At 44.3% G+C, this 12739-nt stretch overlaps 1 protein-coding gene across 1 annotated transcript in view; it reads left to right on the top strand.

Moving 5' to 3' along the window:
* kcnip4a (potassium voltage-gated channel interacting protein 4a) overlaps positions 1 to 12739 on the top strand; it is a 417695-nt gene that overhangs the window by 384301 nt on the left and 20655 nt on the right. The window contains exon 4 of the mRNA XM_078545692.1: positions 9484 to 9554. Coding sequence (XP_078401818.1) covers positions 9484 to 9554 — 71 coding nt within the window. The remainder of the gene's footprint in view (positions 1 to 9483; positions 9555 to 12739) is intronic.

Genomic DNA, 12739 nt, shown 5'->3' with positions numbered 1-12739 from the left:
TCTCTCATTGCCACTGCAGGAACACACCCGTGGCTACCAAGATGGAGTGCAGGTCTGCATGCATCTCCGTGTTCTGCTGGACCAAGGTCTTCATGGCGTCCACCATCCTTCCCATGGAGACCTCCATCGGTGCAGATGTGGGCACCACTTCAGAGAGTAGACGGAGGGACTCCTCCGACTCACGTGCCACGCTGTGAAGGGCTTCCAACAGCTCTGCATGATGTTCCCTGACCTTTTTTAAAATTCTTTCACGGGATGTGGGCTCTGTTGGCTGGGCCAGCATTTATTGTCCATCCCTAGTTGCCCTTGAGAAGGTGGTGGTAAGCTGCCTTCTTGAACCCCTACAGTCCATGTGGTGTAGGTACAACCACAGTGTTGTTAGGAAGGGAGCTCCAGGATTTTGACCCAGTGACAGTGAAGAAATGGTGATATATTTTCAAGTCAGGATGGTGACTGACTTGGAGGGGAACTTCTGCTGACTCTCCACGATGAATTGGAAGGCCGCAGATGGGATTCATGTGACACTGTGGGCCATCGGCAGCAGCAGAATTGTAGTTCACCACAATGTAACCTCATGGCCCAGCATATTCCTCACTCGAACATTATGATCAAGCAAGGGGATCAATCCTGGTTCAATGAGGAATATAGAAGAGCATGCCGGGAGCAGCAGCAGAGGTACCTACAAATCAGGTGCCGATTTGGTGAAATTGCAACATAGGACTACAGGCATACTAAAGACTGAAAGCAGCATACCATAGACAGAGCTAAATAATCCCACAACCAATAGATCGGATCAAAGCTCTGCGGTCCTGCCAAATCAAGTTGTGAATTGTGGCAAACAATTAAATAACTAAAGGAAGAGCAGGTTTCAATGACATATCAACCTGTCCTACTACTTTCAGGGGTCTGTGTCCCTCTGTTCCTCTATACTTCTCAGAATCCTACCATTTATTGTGGATTCCCTTGCCTTTTTTGCTTTCCCCAAATGCACTACCTCCCTCTTCTCTGGATTGAATTCCATTTGCCATTCTTCTGCCCACCTGACTAGACCATTAATATCCCCCTGCAGACTACAGCTTTCTTCCTCACTATCAACCACTGGCCAATATTGGTACCATGTGCAAACTTCTTAATCATGCCCCCTTCATTTAAGTCCAAATAATTGATATATACCACAAGCGAACCAGTATTGAGCCCTTAGAAACCCCACTTCAAACAGCCTTCCAGTCGCTAAAACACCTGTTGACGATAACCCTTTGCTTCCAGCTTATGAACCAAGTTTTCATCCAACTTGACACTTTCCCTTGGAAATTTTTCTGAGCATTCTACCATCTGGGACATCATCTAAAGCCTTGCTAACATCCATATAGACTACATCAAATGCACTACCCTCATCAACCACCCTTGTTACCTCCTCAAAAAATTCAATCAAGTTAGTCAGGCATGACCTTCCCTTAACCAATCCATGCCGACTGCCCTTGATTAATCCGTACCTTTCCAAATGACAACTTATGCTTTCTCTCTGAGTTTCTATTAATAATTTACCCATCACTCTATCACCAAAGTTAGCTAATGGCCTGTAATTACTTGCTGTATCCTCTCCTCCCTTTCTAAACAGCTGTGCCTTGTTTGGCACCTTGGCGAATGCCTTCTAAAATTACAAATATACCACTTTCACTGGCTCCCCCTTATCTATGCTGTTAGTTACAGCCTCAAAAACTCTAATAAATTTGTCAACAGTTACCTTTCATAAAACCATGAGAACTCTGCGTGAGAATAGATTAATTGACTGCCATGCTATTATCGAGGAGATCCAGGCACAGTTCTGTTGCTTTTACAAAATTGTTTTGTTTTAAAAGAGAAAACTGCTTTTACAAAAATGCTTTGGGATGCCCTGAAGTTGTGAACTTCACTGTTAACAAATTTACATATTTTTTGAAAAGTTTGAGTTTCAAACCCCTTTTCAGCTGAGGGAATGTGATCACGATAGATTTAAAAGGGGTTGTTATAATGGGTTGGGGAAATGGTTGTGGATATTCCTAAACATTCTTAGTAATATGACAGCAGCACGGGAAGGTTCCAGACATGGAGGACTAGGAATGAGTCAATGTCATTTTCAGGCATGGCTGTCACGATTCATGGTCTGTTCACGTTCACCCTCATTGAGGCAGGAAGCATGCAACTGGTGCTGCCTCCTTATTTATAGGATTGGTGCATTGGACTGAGCAAGGCCCATGATGCCAGCTGCCTCAGCACTCAGGAGGGCGCCAAGCAGCGTGTGCTGATAGTACATGATGCATCCAGCCTGCTCATCCTAAAGGCAGTTTGTCCCTCGTAAAGGCGAGCTGCACTCAATGGGGAGAAGCTACTGCTAACTTTTTGCACTGACACGAGCTGTAAATTGGCGCTGCACAAATGGAGCAGCAGGAAAGAAAGAGGGATTCTAGGTTCACAGTGTAATGGACTTGATTTTTCACGCAGGTTTCTCATTAGAAACATTGAACTTTATTTACAGGCTGCAGCAGCAGTTGCATGCTTCCATCAAACTCCACAACTAGAAGAAGAACTCCCACTCTAAGGTTCCCCGCGCTTAGAGTTGATTTGTTCACACTGTCACATACTATACAACACAATAAGTTGAAGTTTTAAAGCTAGTCACTACATTTCTTAAAGCTACAATTCCTCCCCTTTTAAATTTTTTGTACAGTTTGTATTTATATACGGATAAAATTAGAGCCCATCTTTGAATTCATGCAGAAGCTATGGGAGGGATAGCTTTCTCTTCACTGAATAACCCAAGAGCAGTTTGTGGTTAGACACTATCGTAAAGTGTCCGCCATGTAACTATTGATGGAATTTTTTAACTCCGAAAATAATTGATAATCCTTCTTTCTCGCTTTGTGAATGCCCTTTCTCGGCCGTAGAAAGGGTCCCGGACACGTAGCCTTTCTGAACTGTCGTCCATCTTGTGCAATAGTACCACTCCCACGCCATGGGGTACACGTCGCAGGTTAGTACCAGTTCCTTTGCCGGGTTGTAGTGTATTAGAAAGTTTGAAGAGTGCAAGGGTTGTTTAACTTTCATGAAGGCTTCTTCGTGGGATGACTTCCAAACCCAATGCTGGTTTTTCTTTAATAATGAGTGTAAAGGGGTTAGGACCGTTGATAAGTTGGGTGGGAATTAAGCTTAGTAATTAACCATACCTAAGACTGACTTGAGTTCAGAGACATTTTTAGGCAAAGGTGCCTCCTTAATAGCTTTAACTTTTTCTTCTACTGGGTGTAAACCTTGGACATCCACCCAGTGGCCCAAGTAAACGACTTCGCTTAGCTGAATGGCACGCTTTTCTTTTTTTAAGTACACCCCTGCTTCCAAAAATTGTTTCATGACTTCCTCCAAATTAGCCAAATGCTCCCCTTCCATGAACCTTGTTATTATGACGTCGTCAAGGTAGACTACAACTAGAGGTAGCCCTTGTAGCAAGCTCTCCATCGTCCTCTGGAAAATCGCATAGGCCGAAAAAACACAAAAGGGCTGACACGTGTATTGATATAACCCTTTGTGGGTGTTTATGGTCACAAACTCTCTGGAGGTATCATCCAGTTCCAGCTGCTGATATACGTGACTCATATCTAGTTTAGTATAAGTTGTCCCTCCTGCTAATTTAGCATAGAGATCCTCAATCTTGGGGATAGAGTACTTGTCCAACTTGGCAGCTTTGTTTCTGTTAGTTTATAGACCCCACAGGTCCGGATGGTCTGATCTGGTTTTAAGACAAAGACTATAGATGCTGCACACCCTGAGAATTGAACAGGCTGTATGACCCCCCAGCCTCTCTAAACAGTTCAATTCGGTGTCAACCTTCTGCCTCAGCAGCAGCCTTGCTTTAAAGAAATGAGGAGTTGCTTCCAAGACAATGTAGATCTTAGTCTTTGATTCTCCCCTGTTCATGTTGAAAAACCTTGTAATTTTTCTTTAGCAGCTCTGGCAGTTCCCCTACTTGTAGCTGGAACATTTCAGACTAATTTAGTTTCATTTATTTCAACCAATTACAACTTAGAAGGCTTGGTCCTTTGCCTTCTACTACCATCACTGGGAGTTGTGCTGTTTGGTGCTTATCATAAACAGGTGCAGTGATAATACCCTTCACTTGGATAGCTTCGCCAGTATAAGTTTTCATGTCGGCTGAAGTCTGCTCCAAATTCAATTGTTGAGTACTCTTGTTTAAATATTTGAAGGTGTGCTCTCCCACTACAGTGGTTGAAGCACCAGTGTCCACTTCCATCATTAAAGGTTTCCCATTTACCTGCAGAGTAACAGTGATTGGCTTTGTCTTCCCGACTTTTACATTAAATAGGGAGCAGATATCAGAATTGGTGTTTTCTGGTCCTTCCACAATATGTACTTCGATTAATTTAGTTTGCTGCCTGGGAGTCTGTCTCAATCTTGCTTTACAATGCTTCAGTATGTGCCCTCCTTTATGGCAAAATTACCACTCTACCTCTTTAAAACGGCAAGTTTCAGGAGTATGATTGCTTCCACATTGGTACCAATTCATTTTCAGATTTGCTTCTGAGGTGTTTCCTGTATTTACTTTAAATTTTCAGGTAGTAGGGCCTGTCTCCTGTAACTTTTTGCGCCACACCTGACTGCCCGTTTCTGCCCCAACTGAAAAACAGCACCATTTTGTGCACCTTGTATGGCCGGCATGTCGCGTTCAGCGCTCTCCATCGCGAGTGCTGTTTCCAAGGCTTTTTTAAAATCGTGGTTTACTTCAGCTAATAATCGTCGTCGAATGGCATCATCTTGCACGCCGCAGACCAAACGATCCCTGAGCTTAGGATCTCCCAGAAACCAGTGTTCAGTTAGTTGTTTCAATTTCGCCACATATGTAGCAGTGGTCTCCCCCGAGGCTCTAAGCCTCAAATTAAACCTGAACCTCTGCATGGTGACTGAGGGTTTGTGTTGAAAGTATCCCTTAACGAGGTCTACTAATTCAGCGAAAGTCTTCGAATCAGGGCCATTAAACTTTGGATTAAATTATAGGTTTTACTCCCACAAACACTTAGGAGAATTGCTCTCCTCTTTTCCTCCCCCATTATTTCATTTGCCTGGAAATAGAATGAATCCTCTGTGGATGGTTCAAAGGGGTCAATTGTGCCAAAAGGTTGCATATCTGGTGAGTATATCTTCTTTTTCTTCTGTTTAAACAAGATACTCACAGCCTTTGGCTGATGGACAACGCTGGACCTGATTTATCCCTGTTCCAGTTTGTTGTGGACTTGATTTTCCAGACAGGTTTCTCATTAGAAACATCAAATTTTATTTATAGGCAGCAGCAGCAGTTACATGCTTCCGTCAAGCTCCACAACTAGAAGAAGAACGCCCACTCTAAGGTACCCTGTACTTAGAGCAGATTCGTTCACACTGTCACGTAACACTATACAACACAATAAATCTTAAAGCTACAGTCACTACATTCCTTAAAGCTACAATTACTACATACAGATACAGCAATGCTGGTTATGTTGGTGGAGATCAAAATAAGGAAAGATGTCATTTTTCGATGGTGGGGGCGCTAGGAGGCTCTTAAGGACCAACCTCCAAAAGGACTGTGATCAGGTGACAAGGAAGGTCAATGCCCAGATTTTGGCCCTGAGAATCTGGCAGCAGTGTTGTATGAAGTTCAATGACCTCACATAGGTAGTCAACGTCAATGAATGCATCTTTGCATGACATCTCTTACCCACTGCAGCACTAACATCTTGCACTACTGAATGCAACACACTCTCATCACTCACCCATCAGCAGTCCCTATTAGCCAGTACACATATCTAGATACTGCACCTTACTATCACACACCTTTGAATGCTACCAGCCTAACTCACATCCTGCTGCTTCCACATACCTCCAGCTATTCAGCTGTGGAAGATATATCACCCAAATACACTGCAATACAGTCATTGAGGATCTTCTCTCTCTCTTGCAGGACAAGGTGGCCCATAACTGCTGAGAGCAGAGCAAAAATGGAGGTGGCCAAGGACGCTGCATCTCCTGAGCCCTACAGAGGAGATGATTTTCCGTATCATTTTTTAATATTCGTACATGGGATGTCGGTGTCGGTGGCTATGCCAGCATTTAATGCCCATTCCTAATTGCCCTTGTTTGGGGGGCATTTAAGAGTCAACCAGATTGCTGTGGGCCTGGAGTCACATGTAGGCCAGACCAGGTAAGGACAGCAGATTTCCTCCCCTAAAGGACATTAGTGAACCATATGGGCTTTTATGACAATCAGCAATGGTTTCACGGTCATCATTAGACTTTTATTTCCAGATTTTTATTGAACTCAAATTCCACCATCTGCTGTGACAGGATTCAAGCCCAGGTCCCTAGAGCATTACCCTGGGTCTCTGGATTACCAGTCCAGTGACAATACCATTATGCCAACACCCTCCCTAATGGAGCCCGTAGCATCCAACATCACTGAGAATATTAAGGATGGTGGTATGTTCCTCCCTTATGAGCCTTCTCACGCAAGCTCACCCTCATCCTGGTTTATGGCTTGCTGTGCAACCTACTGATGCTGAGGCTATGGCCCTGATACATTCCAACCCACCCCACATTTCTCATACCAACCTTTCCCTTCCGATTTTCTGCTTTCAGACACCAAAGAACTGTCACCTGCCCAGCAGCCTCAGGAAGAAGGGCGAGAGCAACACCGCAACATTGATGAAGAAGCACCATCACCTGATTCCACAGCTACCAGCTTAAATATTGGCACTCTCCACAACTTTTAGAAAGTAGTGTAGAATCGGGATCTGCATATGATGAATCATGGAGCATGAATAGGCTGCATTCAGGCTGGTGGGAAGAGATAGTTTGTGTCCCAGCTTCCGGAGGGTGAGGCCATATATGAGTTCTGTAGAGGGAACTCACCCGAGGACTTTGCTGGGACTGCAGAGAGCTGAATGCTGACGAAAATGCACACCAAGATGCTTAGTGCATTAGCAGGCCTGCCACACAGCCTGTTGTCACTGTTAAGGAGCATGAAGGAGTCCAGCTTCAACAGGGCAGGGAGCATCCTTTCCCTCATGGAAGTGGTGGCTAATTCTGTGTCATCACTGATGACCAACCTATGATGGGGCTTCTGGTGGCCGCTATCTCAGCTTCCATCCCAGCACCAGTGGAAGACACCCAACATCTCAGAGGTACAATGAAAGCTCATACGGCGGTCATGAGATACATGCCTTGCTGTCAGGCAGGCTCACATTGCTGCCATTATGGCTGCAGATCCCAGCGCTCAAAAGGGCTCTTGCGGCAGTCCAGCAATCTGACCTCAAATGGATTATTGCTGAAGAACCGTACTGGGGAAGTGGCCAGTGACACCGTGCAATGGGAACCTGCTGTCTTCTATCAGTGCCAGTGTTCTCGCTGTTGCTGTCAGCCAGTTGGTCCAGACTACTGCTGCCCATGCTGAAAGGATGCAGTCCAAAGCTGGGCGCTCAAGGCCCAGAGCTGCTCAGGGTCATACTACAAGACCGTCTACAGTCCTACCCCCACTGAAAGTCAGCAGCCTTCCACCAACCATTCTGCAGCCACAGGGGTCGCACTGCTTGACTAGGACAGGCAAAGGCACCTGAAAGACAGGCATTACAGGACTGCACAAGGCTGAACAATTCTCTTTTGTTTTTATAATTGGATATGTTATTTGAAAAAGATGTTATGATAAGATTTTTTGTTGGTGAATTTATGCCAGTGTTTTGACCAAGATGATGCTGTGATGGGATGTCACAGATGAATGGAAAAATGGGATATAGTGCAGCAATGGCAGTGAAAGGATGGCATCTAAAGGGAGCTGGAATTTGAGTAGGTGCTAACAGGCTCGCATGCCTCCCCCTTGCTTCCTCCTCTTCCTGCTCCTCACTCCGTGCAGATCTTCCCCTCTCTGCAATGTCTACTTCATCTCCCTGTTATGTTACAGACCCAGTGGCACTGCAACTGCAGACAGCAGCCTTTATGTGGATAGCTCACCAAATCCTCAGCCGTTCCTGTGAGGCTGCAGCAACACTCTCTGTCAAATCCAGCATTTCACCACAACATTTCCAAAAACACTCCACAGCACGTTCACAAACTTTCCAACAGCAGAAGTTACTCAAGATTACCTCACCTGAAAGTTGGATGGTTGGCCACTTAAATGGGCTGGCGGGGTGGGTGGTGTGGCAAAGGTCACAAGCAAATGCGTTCAGCGGACCTGCTTAGTCCAACTTTCAAATTTGTGTGTCAAGGCCATTGGTATGGTCATGAGCTGGCCAGCTGGGGAACTTCTGGCATGTCCACAGCACACCTGCGCAAGCACTCTTGCTACACCAGGAGCAGCTGAACATACTGAATTCCCCATTGGAAGGGCTCACAGCTTTCATAGCGCAGTGTTACAGAACTGGACTTTTCAGCTGGAGAAACAGAATGCAAGGATTTCTTCTCAGATAGGGCACAATTAAAGGGAAGTGTTTAGAATCTCTACCCTTAACTTAATAAGGTTAAGTTGCAAGTTGCAGGCAAGTTTTATGTGATCACATGTCATCTGTTCCAGTATCACATGATGTTTTATCACATAATCAAACTGCTAAGAGATACGTTCAATCTGAATTGCTCACGCTAGACACAAGGCCTTGCAGTGTCAGGATTCCCCAGCGTCACCCTCACTTCCTGTGATATTTTCCCAAATGAGGGTCAGATAAGAGTTAAAAGTACAAAATGCAGGTCTGGTAGCATCTGTGGAGAGAGAAACAGTTAACGTTTTGAGTCCATATGACTCTTCTTTGTTAACTCTCTCTCCACAGACGCTGCCAGGCCTGCTGAGTTTTTCCAGCATTTTCTATTTTCATTTCAGATTTCCAGCATCTGTTTTATTTTGCTTTTATCAGCTAAGAGCTTCTGTCCATTACCTAGTCTTGTGGGAATTATTAGATCAGTGAAACACTTGAGGAATTTCAGCTTCCTGATATTTAGCAGCTAGGTTAACCACAGACTACTTAAAATTTTCCACATCTCCCCAAAAACTGCAGACCACCCTTGATTTAGCAACACATTTAACTAACACAGAAGGAGCAGTCTCTAAGTGATGGACAATTCATTAGTTTGTTGGCACAATAGACATTGTAACATCCATCAACTCAAGAAAGCATTCTGACTCTGGTTAATAGCTCTTGATAACTTTTAATAGTGTAATAATGAAAATGTCAGTGACCAAAAAGTGATGAGTTAGAAGGTTGATTTACTCCCCAACATGAAATTGAAAATATGCAGGATCCTAGACAGTCAGTGTTCCCTTTGTTTTAATTTTTTTCAGCTTTATAGGTCCAATATTGTGTCAATTCACTTTGACATCAAATCTGATTAAATAAAATTAATCACAATTGGAAGTTTTGTAGCATATGATATTTTTAACAGGATTATTAAGAAAATTACTTTTTTCCATTCCAGATGCATCCACATATGCACACTTTCTGTTTAATGCCTTCGACACAGACCACAATGGTTCAGTGAGTTTTGAGGTGAGTGTAATTTTATTTTCATGCAATTTAATGAATCTGAGTATTGTATATATTTAGTCAGCCTCAATATTTAGAACCCTTGCTAAGGGGACCTGCTATCATTTTTGTTCTAGTCCCAGAAAGATCGATCCAAGGGTGTGGGGATTGAGGTTGGGTGTTGAGGATTGACTGGTGAGGGCAATTGGAGGCCTTGAGAGGAAGGGATCAGAGGACTCAGTGGGGATGTTAGGTTAGAAGTCAGGCAGGGGATGAGGACAGAAGCCTCACTGAGGGCGAAGTCAGAAACCTGGAACGGGCAAATCAGAAGCTGAGGTGGGGGGTGTGCTGAGGAACAGAGGCTGCTGGGGGTGGGGGGGCGGAGTGGGGGTCGATCACTGGGGGTTCCCCAGGCAAGCACACTGGGTCTAGCCAGTAAGTGGAGAGGCACTTACCGGCTGGATCTGACAGCCCTTGGTGCAGTGGGGGTGAGGGTGTTTCCTGAAGCTTAGGAAACCTGACCATCCACAGTTAAATTCTAAATGGTGAATACAAATGAGACTCATAGCCTCAGAATAATAGTTAAAATGTTCCCCTCCCCATCCCCCAAGCCACAACCCGGCAGATCGGTCATCCACATTCCTGTCCTGCAAGTGGGCAGGTTTGAGTTCGGATTGAATTTATAACATTTTAACTGTACCACCCACCCAAACTTGCCCCTGTTTTGCTGTTATAATCCCCCCCGAAACTCCCGTCCTTGGAGCATAAAAGAACCAGAGGGACAATTCATGGAGGAAATGAGTGAATGATTTGGGCTCAAATGTGGAATGCTAAGACCTCTGCTAAAATTTCCATATACAGACCGTAGGACCATTGAAGAAATATTTGAAAATCCAAAAACAAAAAGAACTCTAAAAAGTGACATCCAGAAAAGAAAATGTCAGTATTTCAGGCCTTTAATCAGAGCCGAAAAGATAGAGATCTCTTCTAAAGGGCAAAATGGAGGACAGCAGAAAGAGGGGTCAGCCTATAGACGGAGTATTTGGAGCTCGGTGCTTATTACATGTGTGGATGAGAACCAAGATTGCAATTAGGATGTGCAAATTTATTACATCATTGCAGATGAGGCCATTCAAGTGGATGGAGGGATAAGTAACATAGAAGCATTAGAGGATATAGCAGGAGGTGGAGGGAAGGCACTGTGTCTGCAGTGACAATCTGAAGTTCTGAAGGCTATGTTGCCTGGTTCAGCACATCACCTTGCAGCTGGAGATGAACTTGGAGCAGGATGGGAGAATCCAGGTGGCATTGGCTGTATAGGAACCAACCACATAGGTAGAAGGAGGATTGTGGCTTTGAGGGGCTACGATCCAAATTTTTAAAAAACAGAATGTCAAAGACAATAATCTCTGGATTACTCCCTGAGCCATGTGCAAATTGGCAAAGAGTCAAACAGATTACAGGGTTAAAAGCATGACGGAAAAAGTGGTTTGGAAGGCAGAGGTTTCAATTCATGGGGCACTAGCACCAGTACATGGCACTGGTGGAAAAGGGAACTGTACTGCTGGTGTAGGTACCACTTAAACTAGGCTCATTCAAGAATCCTGGATGTAAATAAGGCAGTGAGTAGGGTTTTGAACTAATAAATGGGGGTGAAGGGGTGGGAGGAAATTTATAAATCTAAAGAGGAAGTCAATACTGTATAGCAGAGTAGCAATTTGGGTAAACTCACGCAAAATGTGTCAGCAATGGCAGTTGGTAGCATTCTAACCTCTCAGTCAAGTGGTTGTGAGTTTAAGTCCCATTCCAGAAATTTGGTAACAAAAATCTAATCTAACACTCCAGTGTGATACTGAGGAAATGCTGCACCGTTGGAGGTGCCATCTTTCGGATAAGACGTTAAACTGAGGTCTCAATCTGCTCTCTCGGGTAAATGCAAAGATCTTGTGGCACTATTTTGAAGAAGAGCGGGAGTATTAGCCTGGTGTCCTGGCCATTATTTCTCAATCAATCAACATTACCTAAAAAGAGAGATTTTCTGATCATTATCACATTGCTTTTTGTTGGACCTTGCTGTGCACAAATTGGCTGCCATGTTTCCAACATTACAACAATGACTACTTCACTGGCTGTAAAACAGTTTAGGATGTCCTGAAATCATGAAAGGTGTTCATTGTCAGGAATGGACAGAGAATATAACAAAAGTAATGGGGCATTCGTGACTAAGGTCACAAGTAGTTAAAACTAAAGGTGTTTTATCTGAATGCGTGAAGTATTTGTAACAAGGTAGATAAATTAGTAGTATAAATGAGTTTAAGTTAGTTGCCAGTACAGAGATTAATTCTGTGACACGCTAGGAGCAGAGGGATCCAGAAGTAAGTACAGCCAGTAAGTACAGTCAGTGGCTTTTCAACTCAGTTACTTCATTTAAATTTTGCTTCCGAGTTTCCTATCCAATCAGTGGCAGCGGGTGTGATGTAGATCAAGATGACACAATGAAAACTCCAGTAATTAAAGAGACACACCAAACACGTAATTTTGGAGTTTGGCGTTGGAGAGAAAAAAGAAGCAAATGGATTTCACATGGGAAAAGGCTGCACCTCATTTCAGTGACAGCCCGCCCCCTGGGATGTGTTGTTGGGAGCTGTGAAGAGTCAAGAGAAATACTGTTTCCTACTTATGGTGTGATGAAGCCTGCAGCTGACACCAAGAAGGTATGGTTGGAGGTAGTGGAGGTGGTCAGCAGGTGGAGACTGGCACAATGCTCCTGGATTCATAGCAGAAAGTGGTTTAAGATCTGAGCAGGTCAGAAAAGGTAAGAACAGTGGCACATTCACCTACATCCTGCCATGTTTATTATTCAACTCCCTAACTCAGCCTTCTCAAGTTACTGCAGCTCCTCACACCCACCTACCTTGCAGGTGCACCCTTCCCCTCTTTCTATGCCCTTTCGCACACCTCCAGCATCCATCCACCACTCCTGCTCATCTTCATTCTTATAGAATGTCATGCCTCTCCTTCAAAGACACCCTCATCATATGCACTTTATCCATCGGATGAACACGTGCTATTAACACTCAATTGTGTCTCTTTCCCTTCTTCAACAGAACATGAGGTAGAGGGAGAGGAAAGGACAGGGTCCTCCAAACATCCCACAACTGCCACGTGCAGAGGAGGAGACACTGGAGATGAGTGGAGTTTCAGCTTCC

This window comes from Cetorhinus maximus, chromosome 1, assembly GCF_964194155.1.
Source record: "Cetorhinus maximus chromosome 1, sCetMax3.hap1.1, whole genome shotgun sequence".
Taxonomy (NCBI): domain Eukaryota; kingdom Metazoa; phylum Chordata; class Chondrichthyes; order Lamniformes; family Cetorhinidae; genus Cetorhinus; species Cetorhinus maximus.
This window is presented reverse-complemented; position numbering and strand designations above follow the sequence as displayed.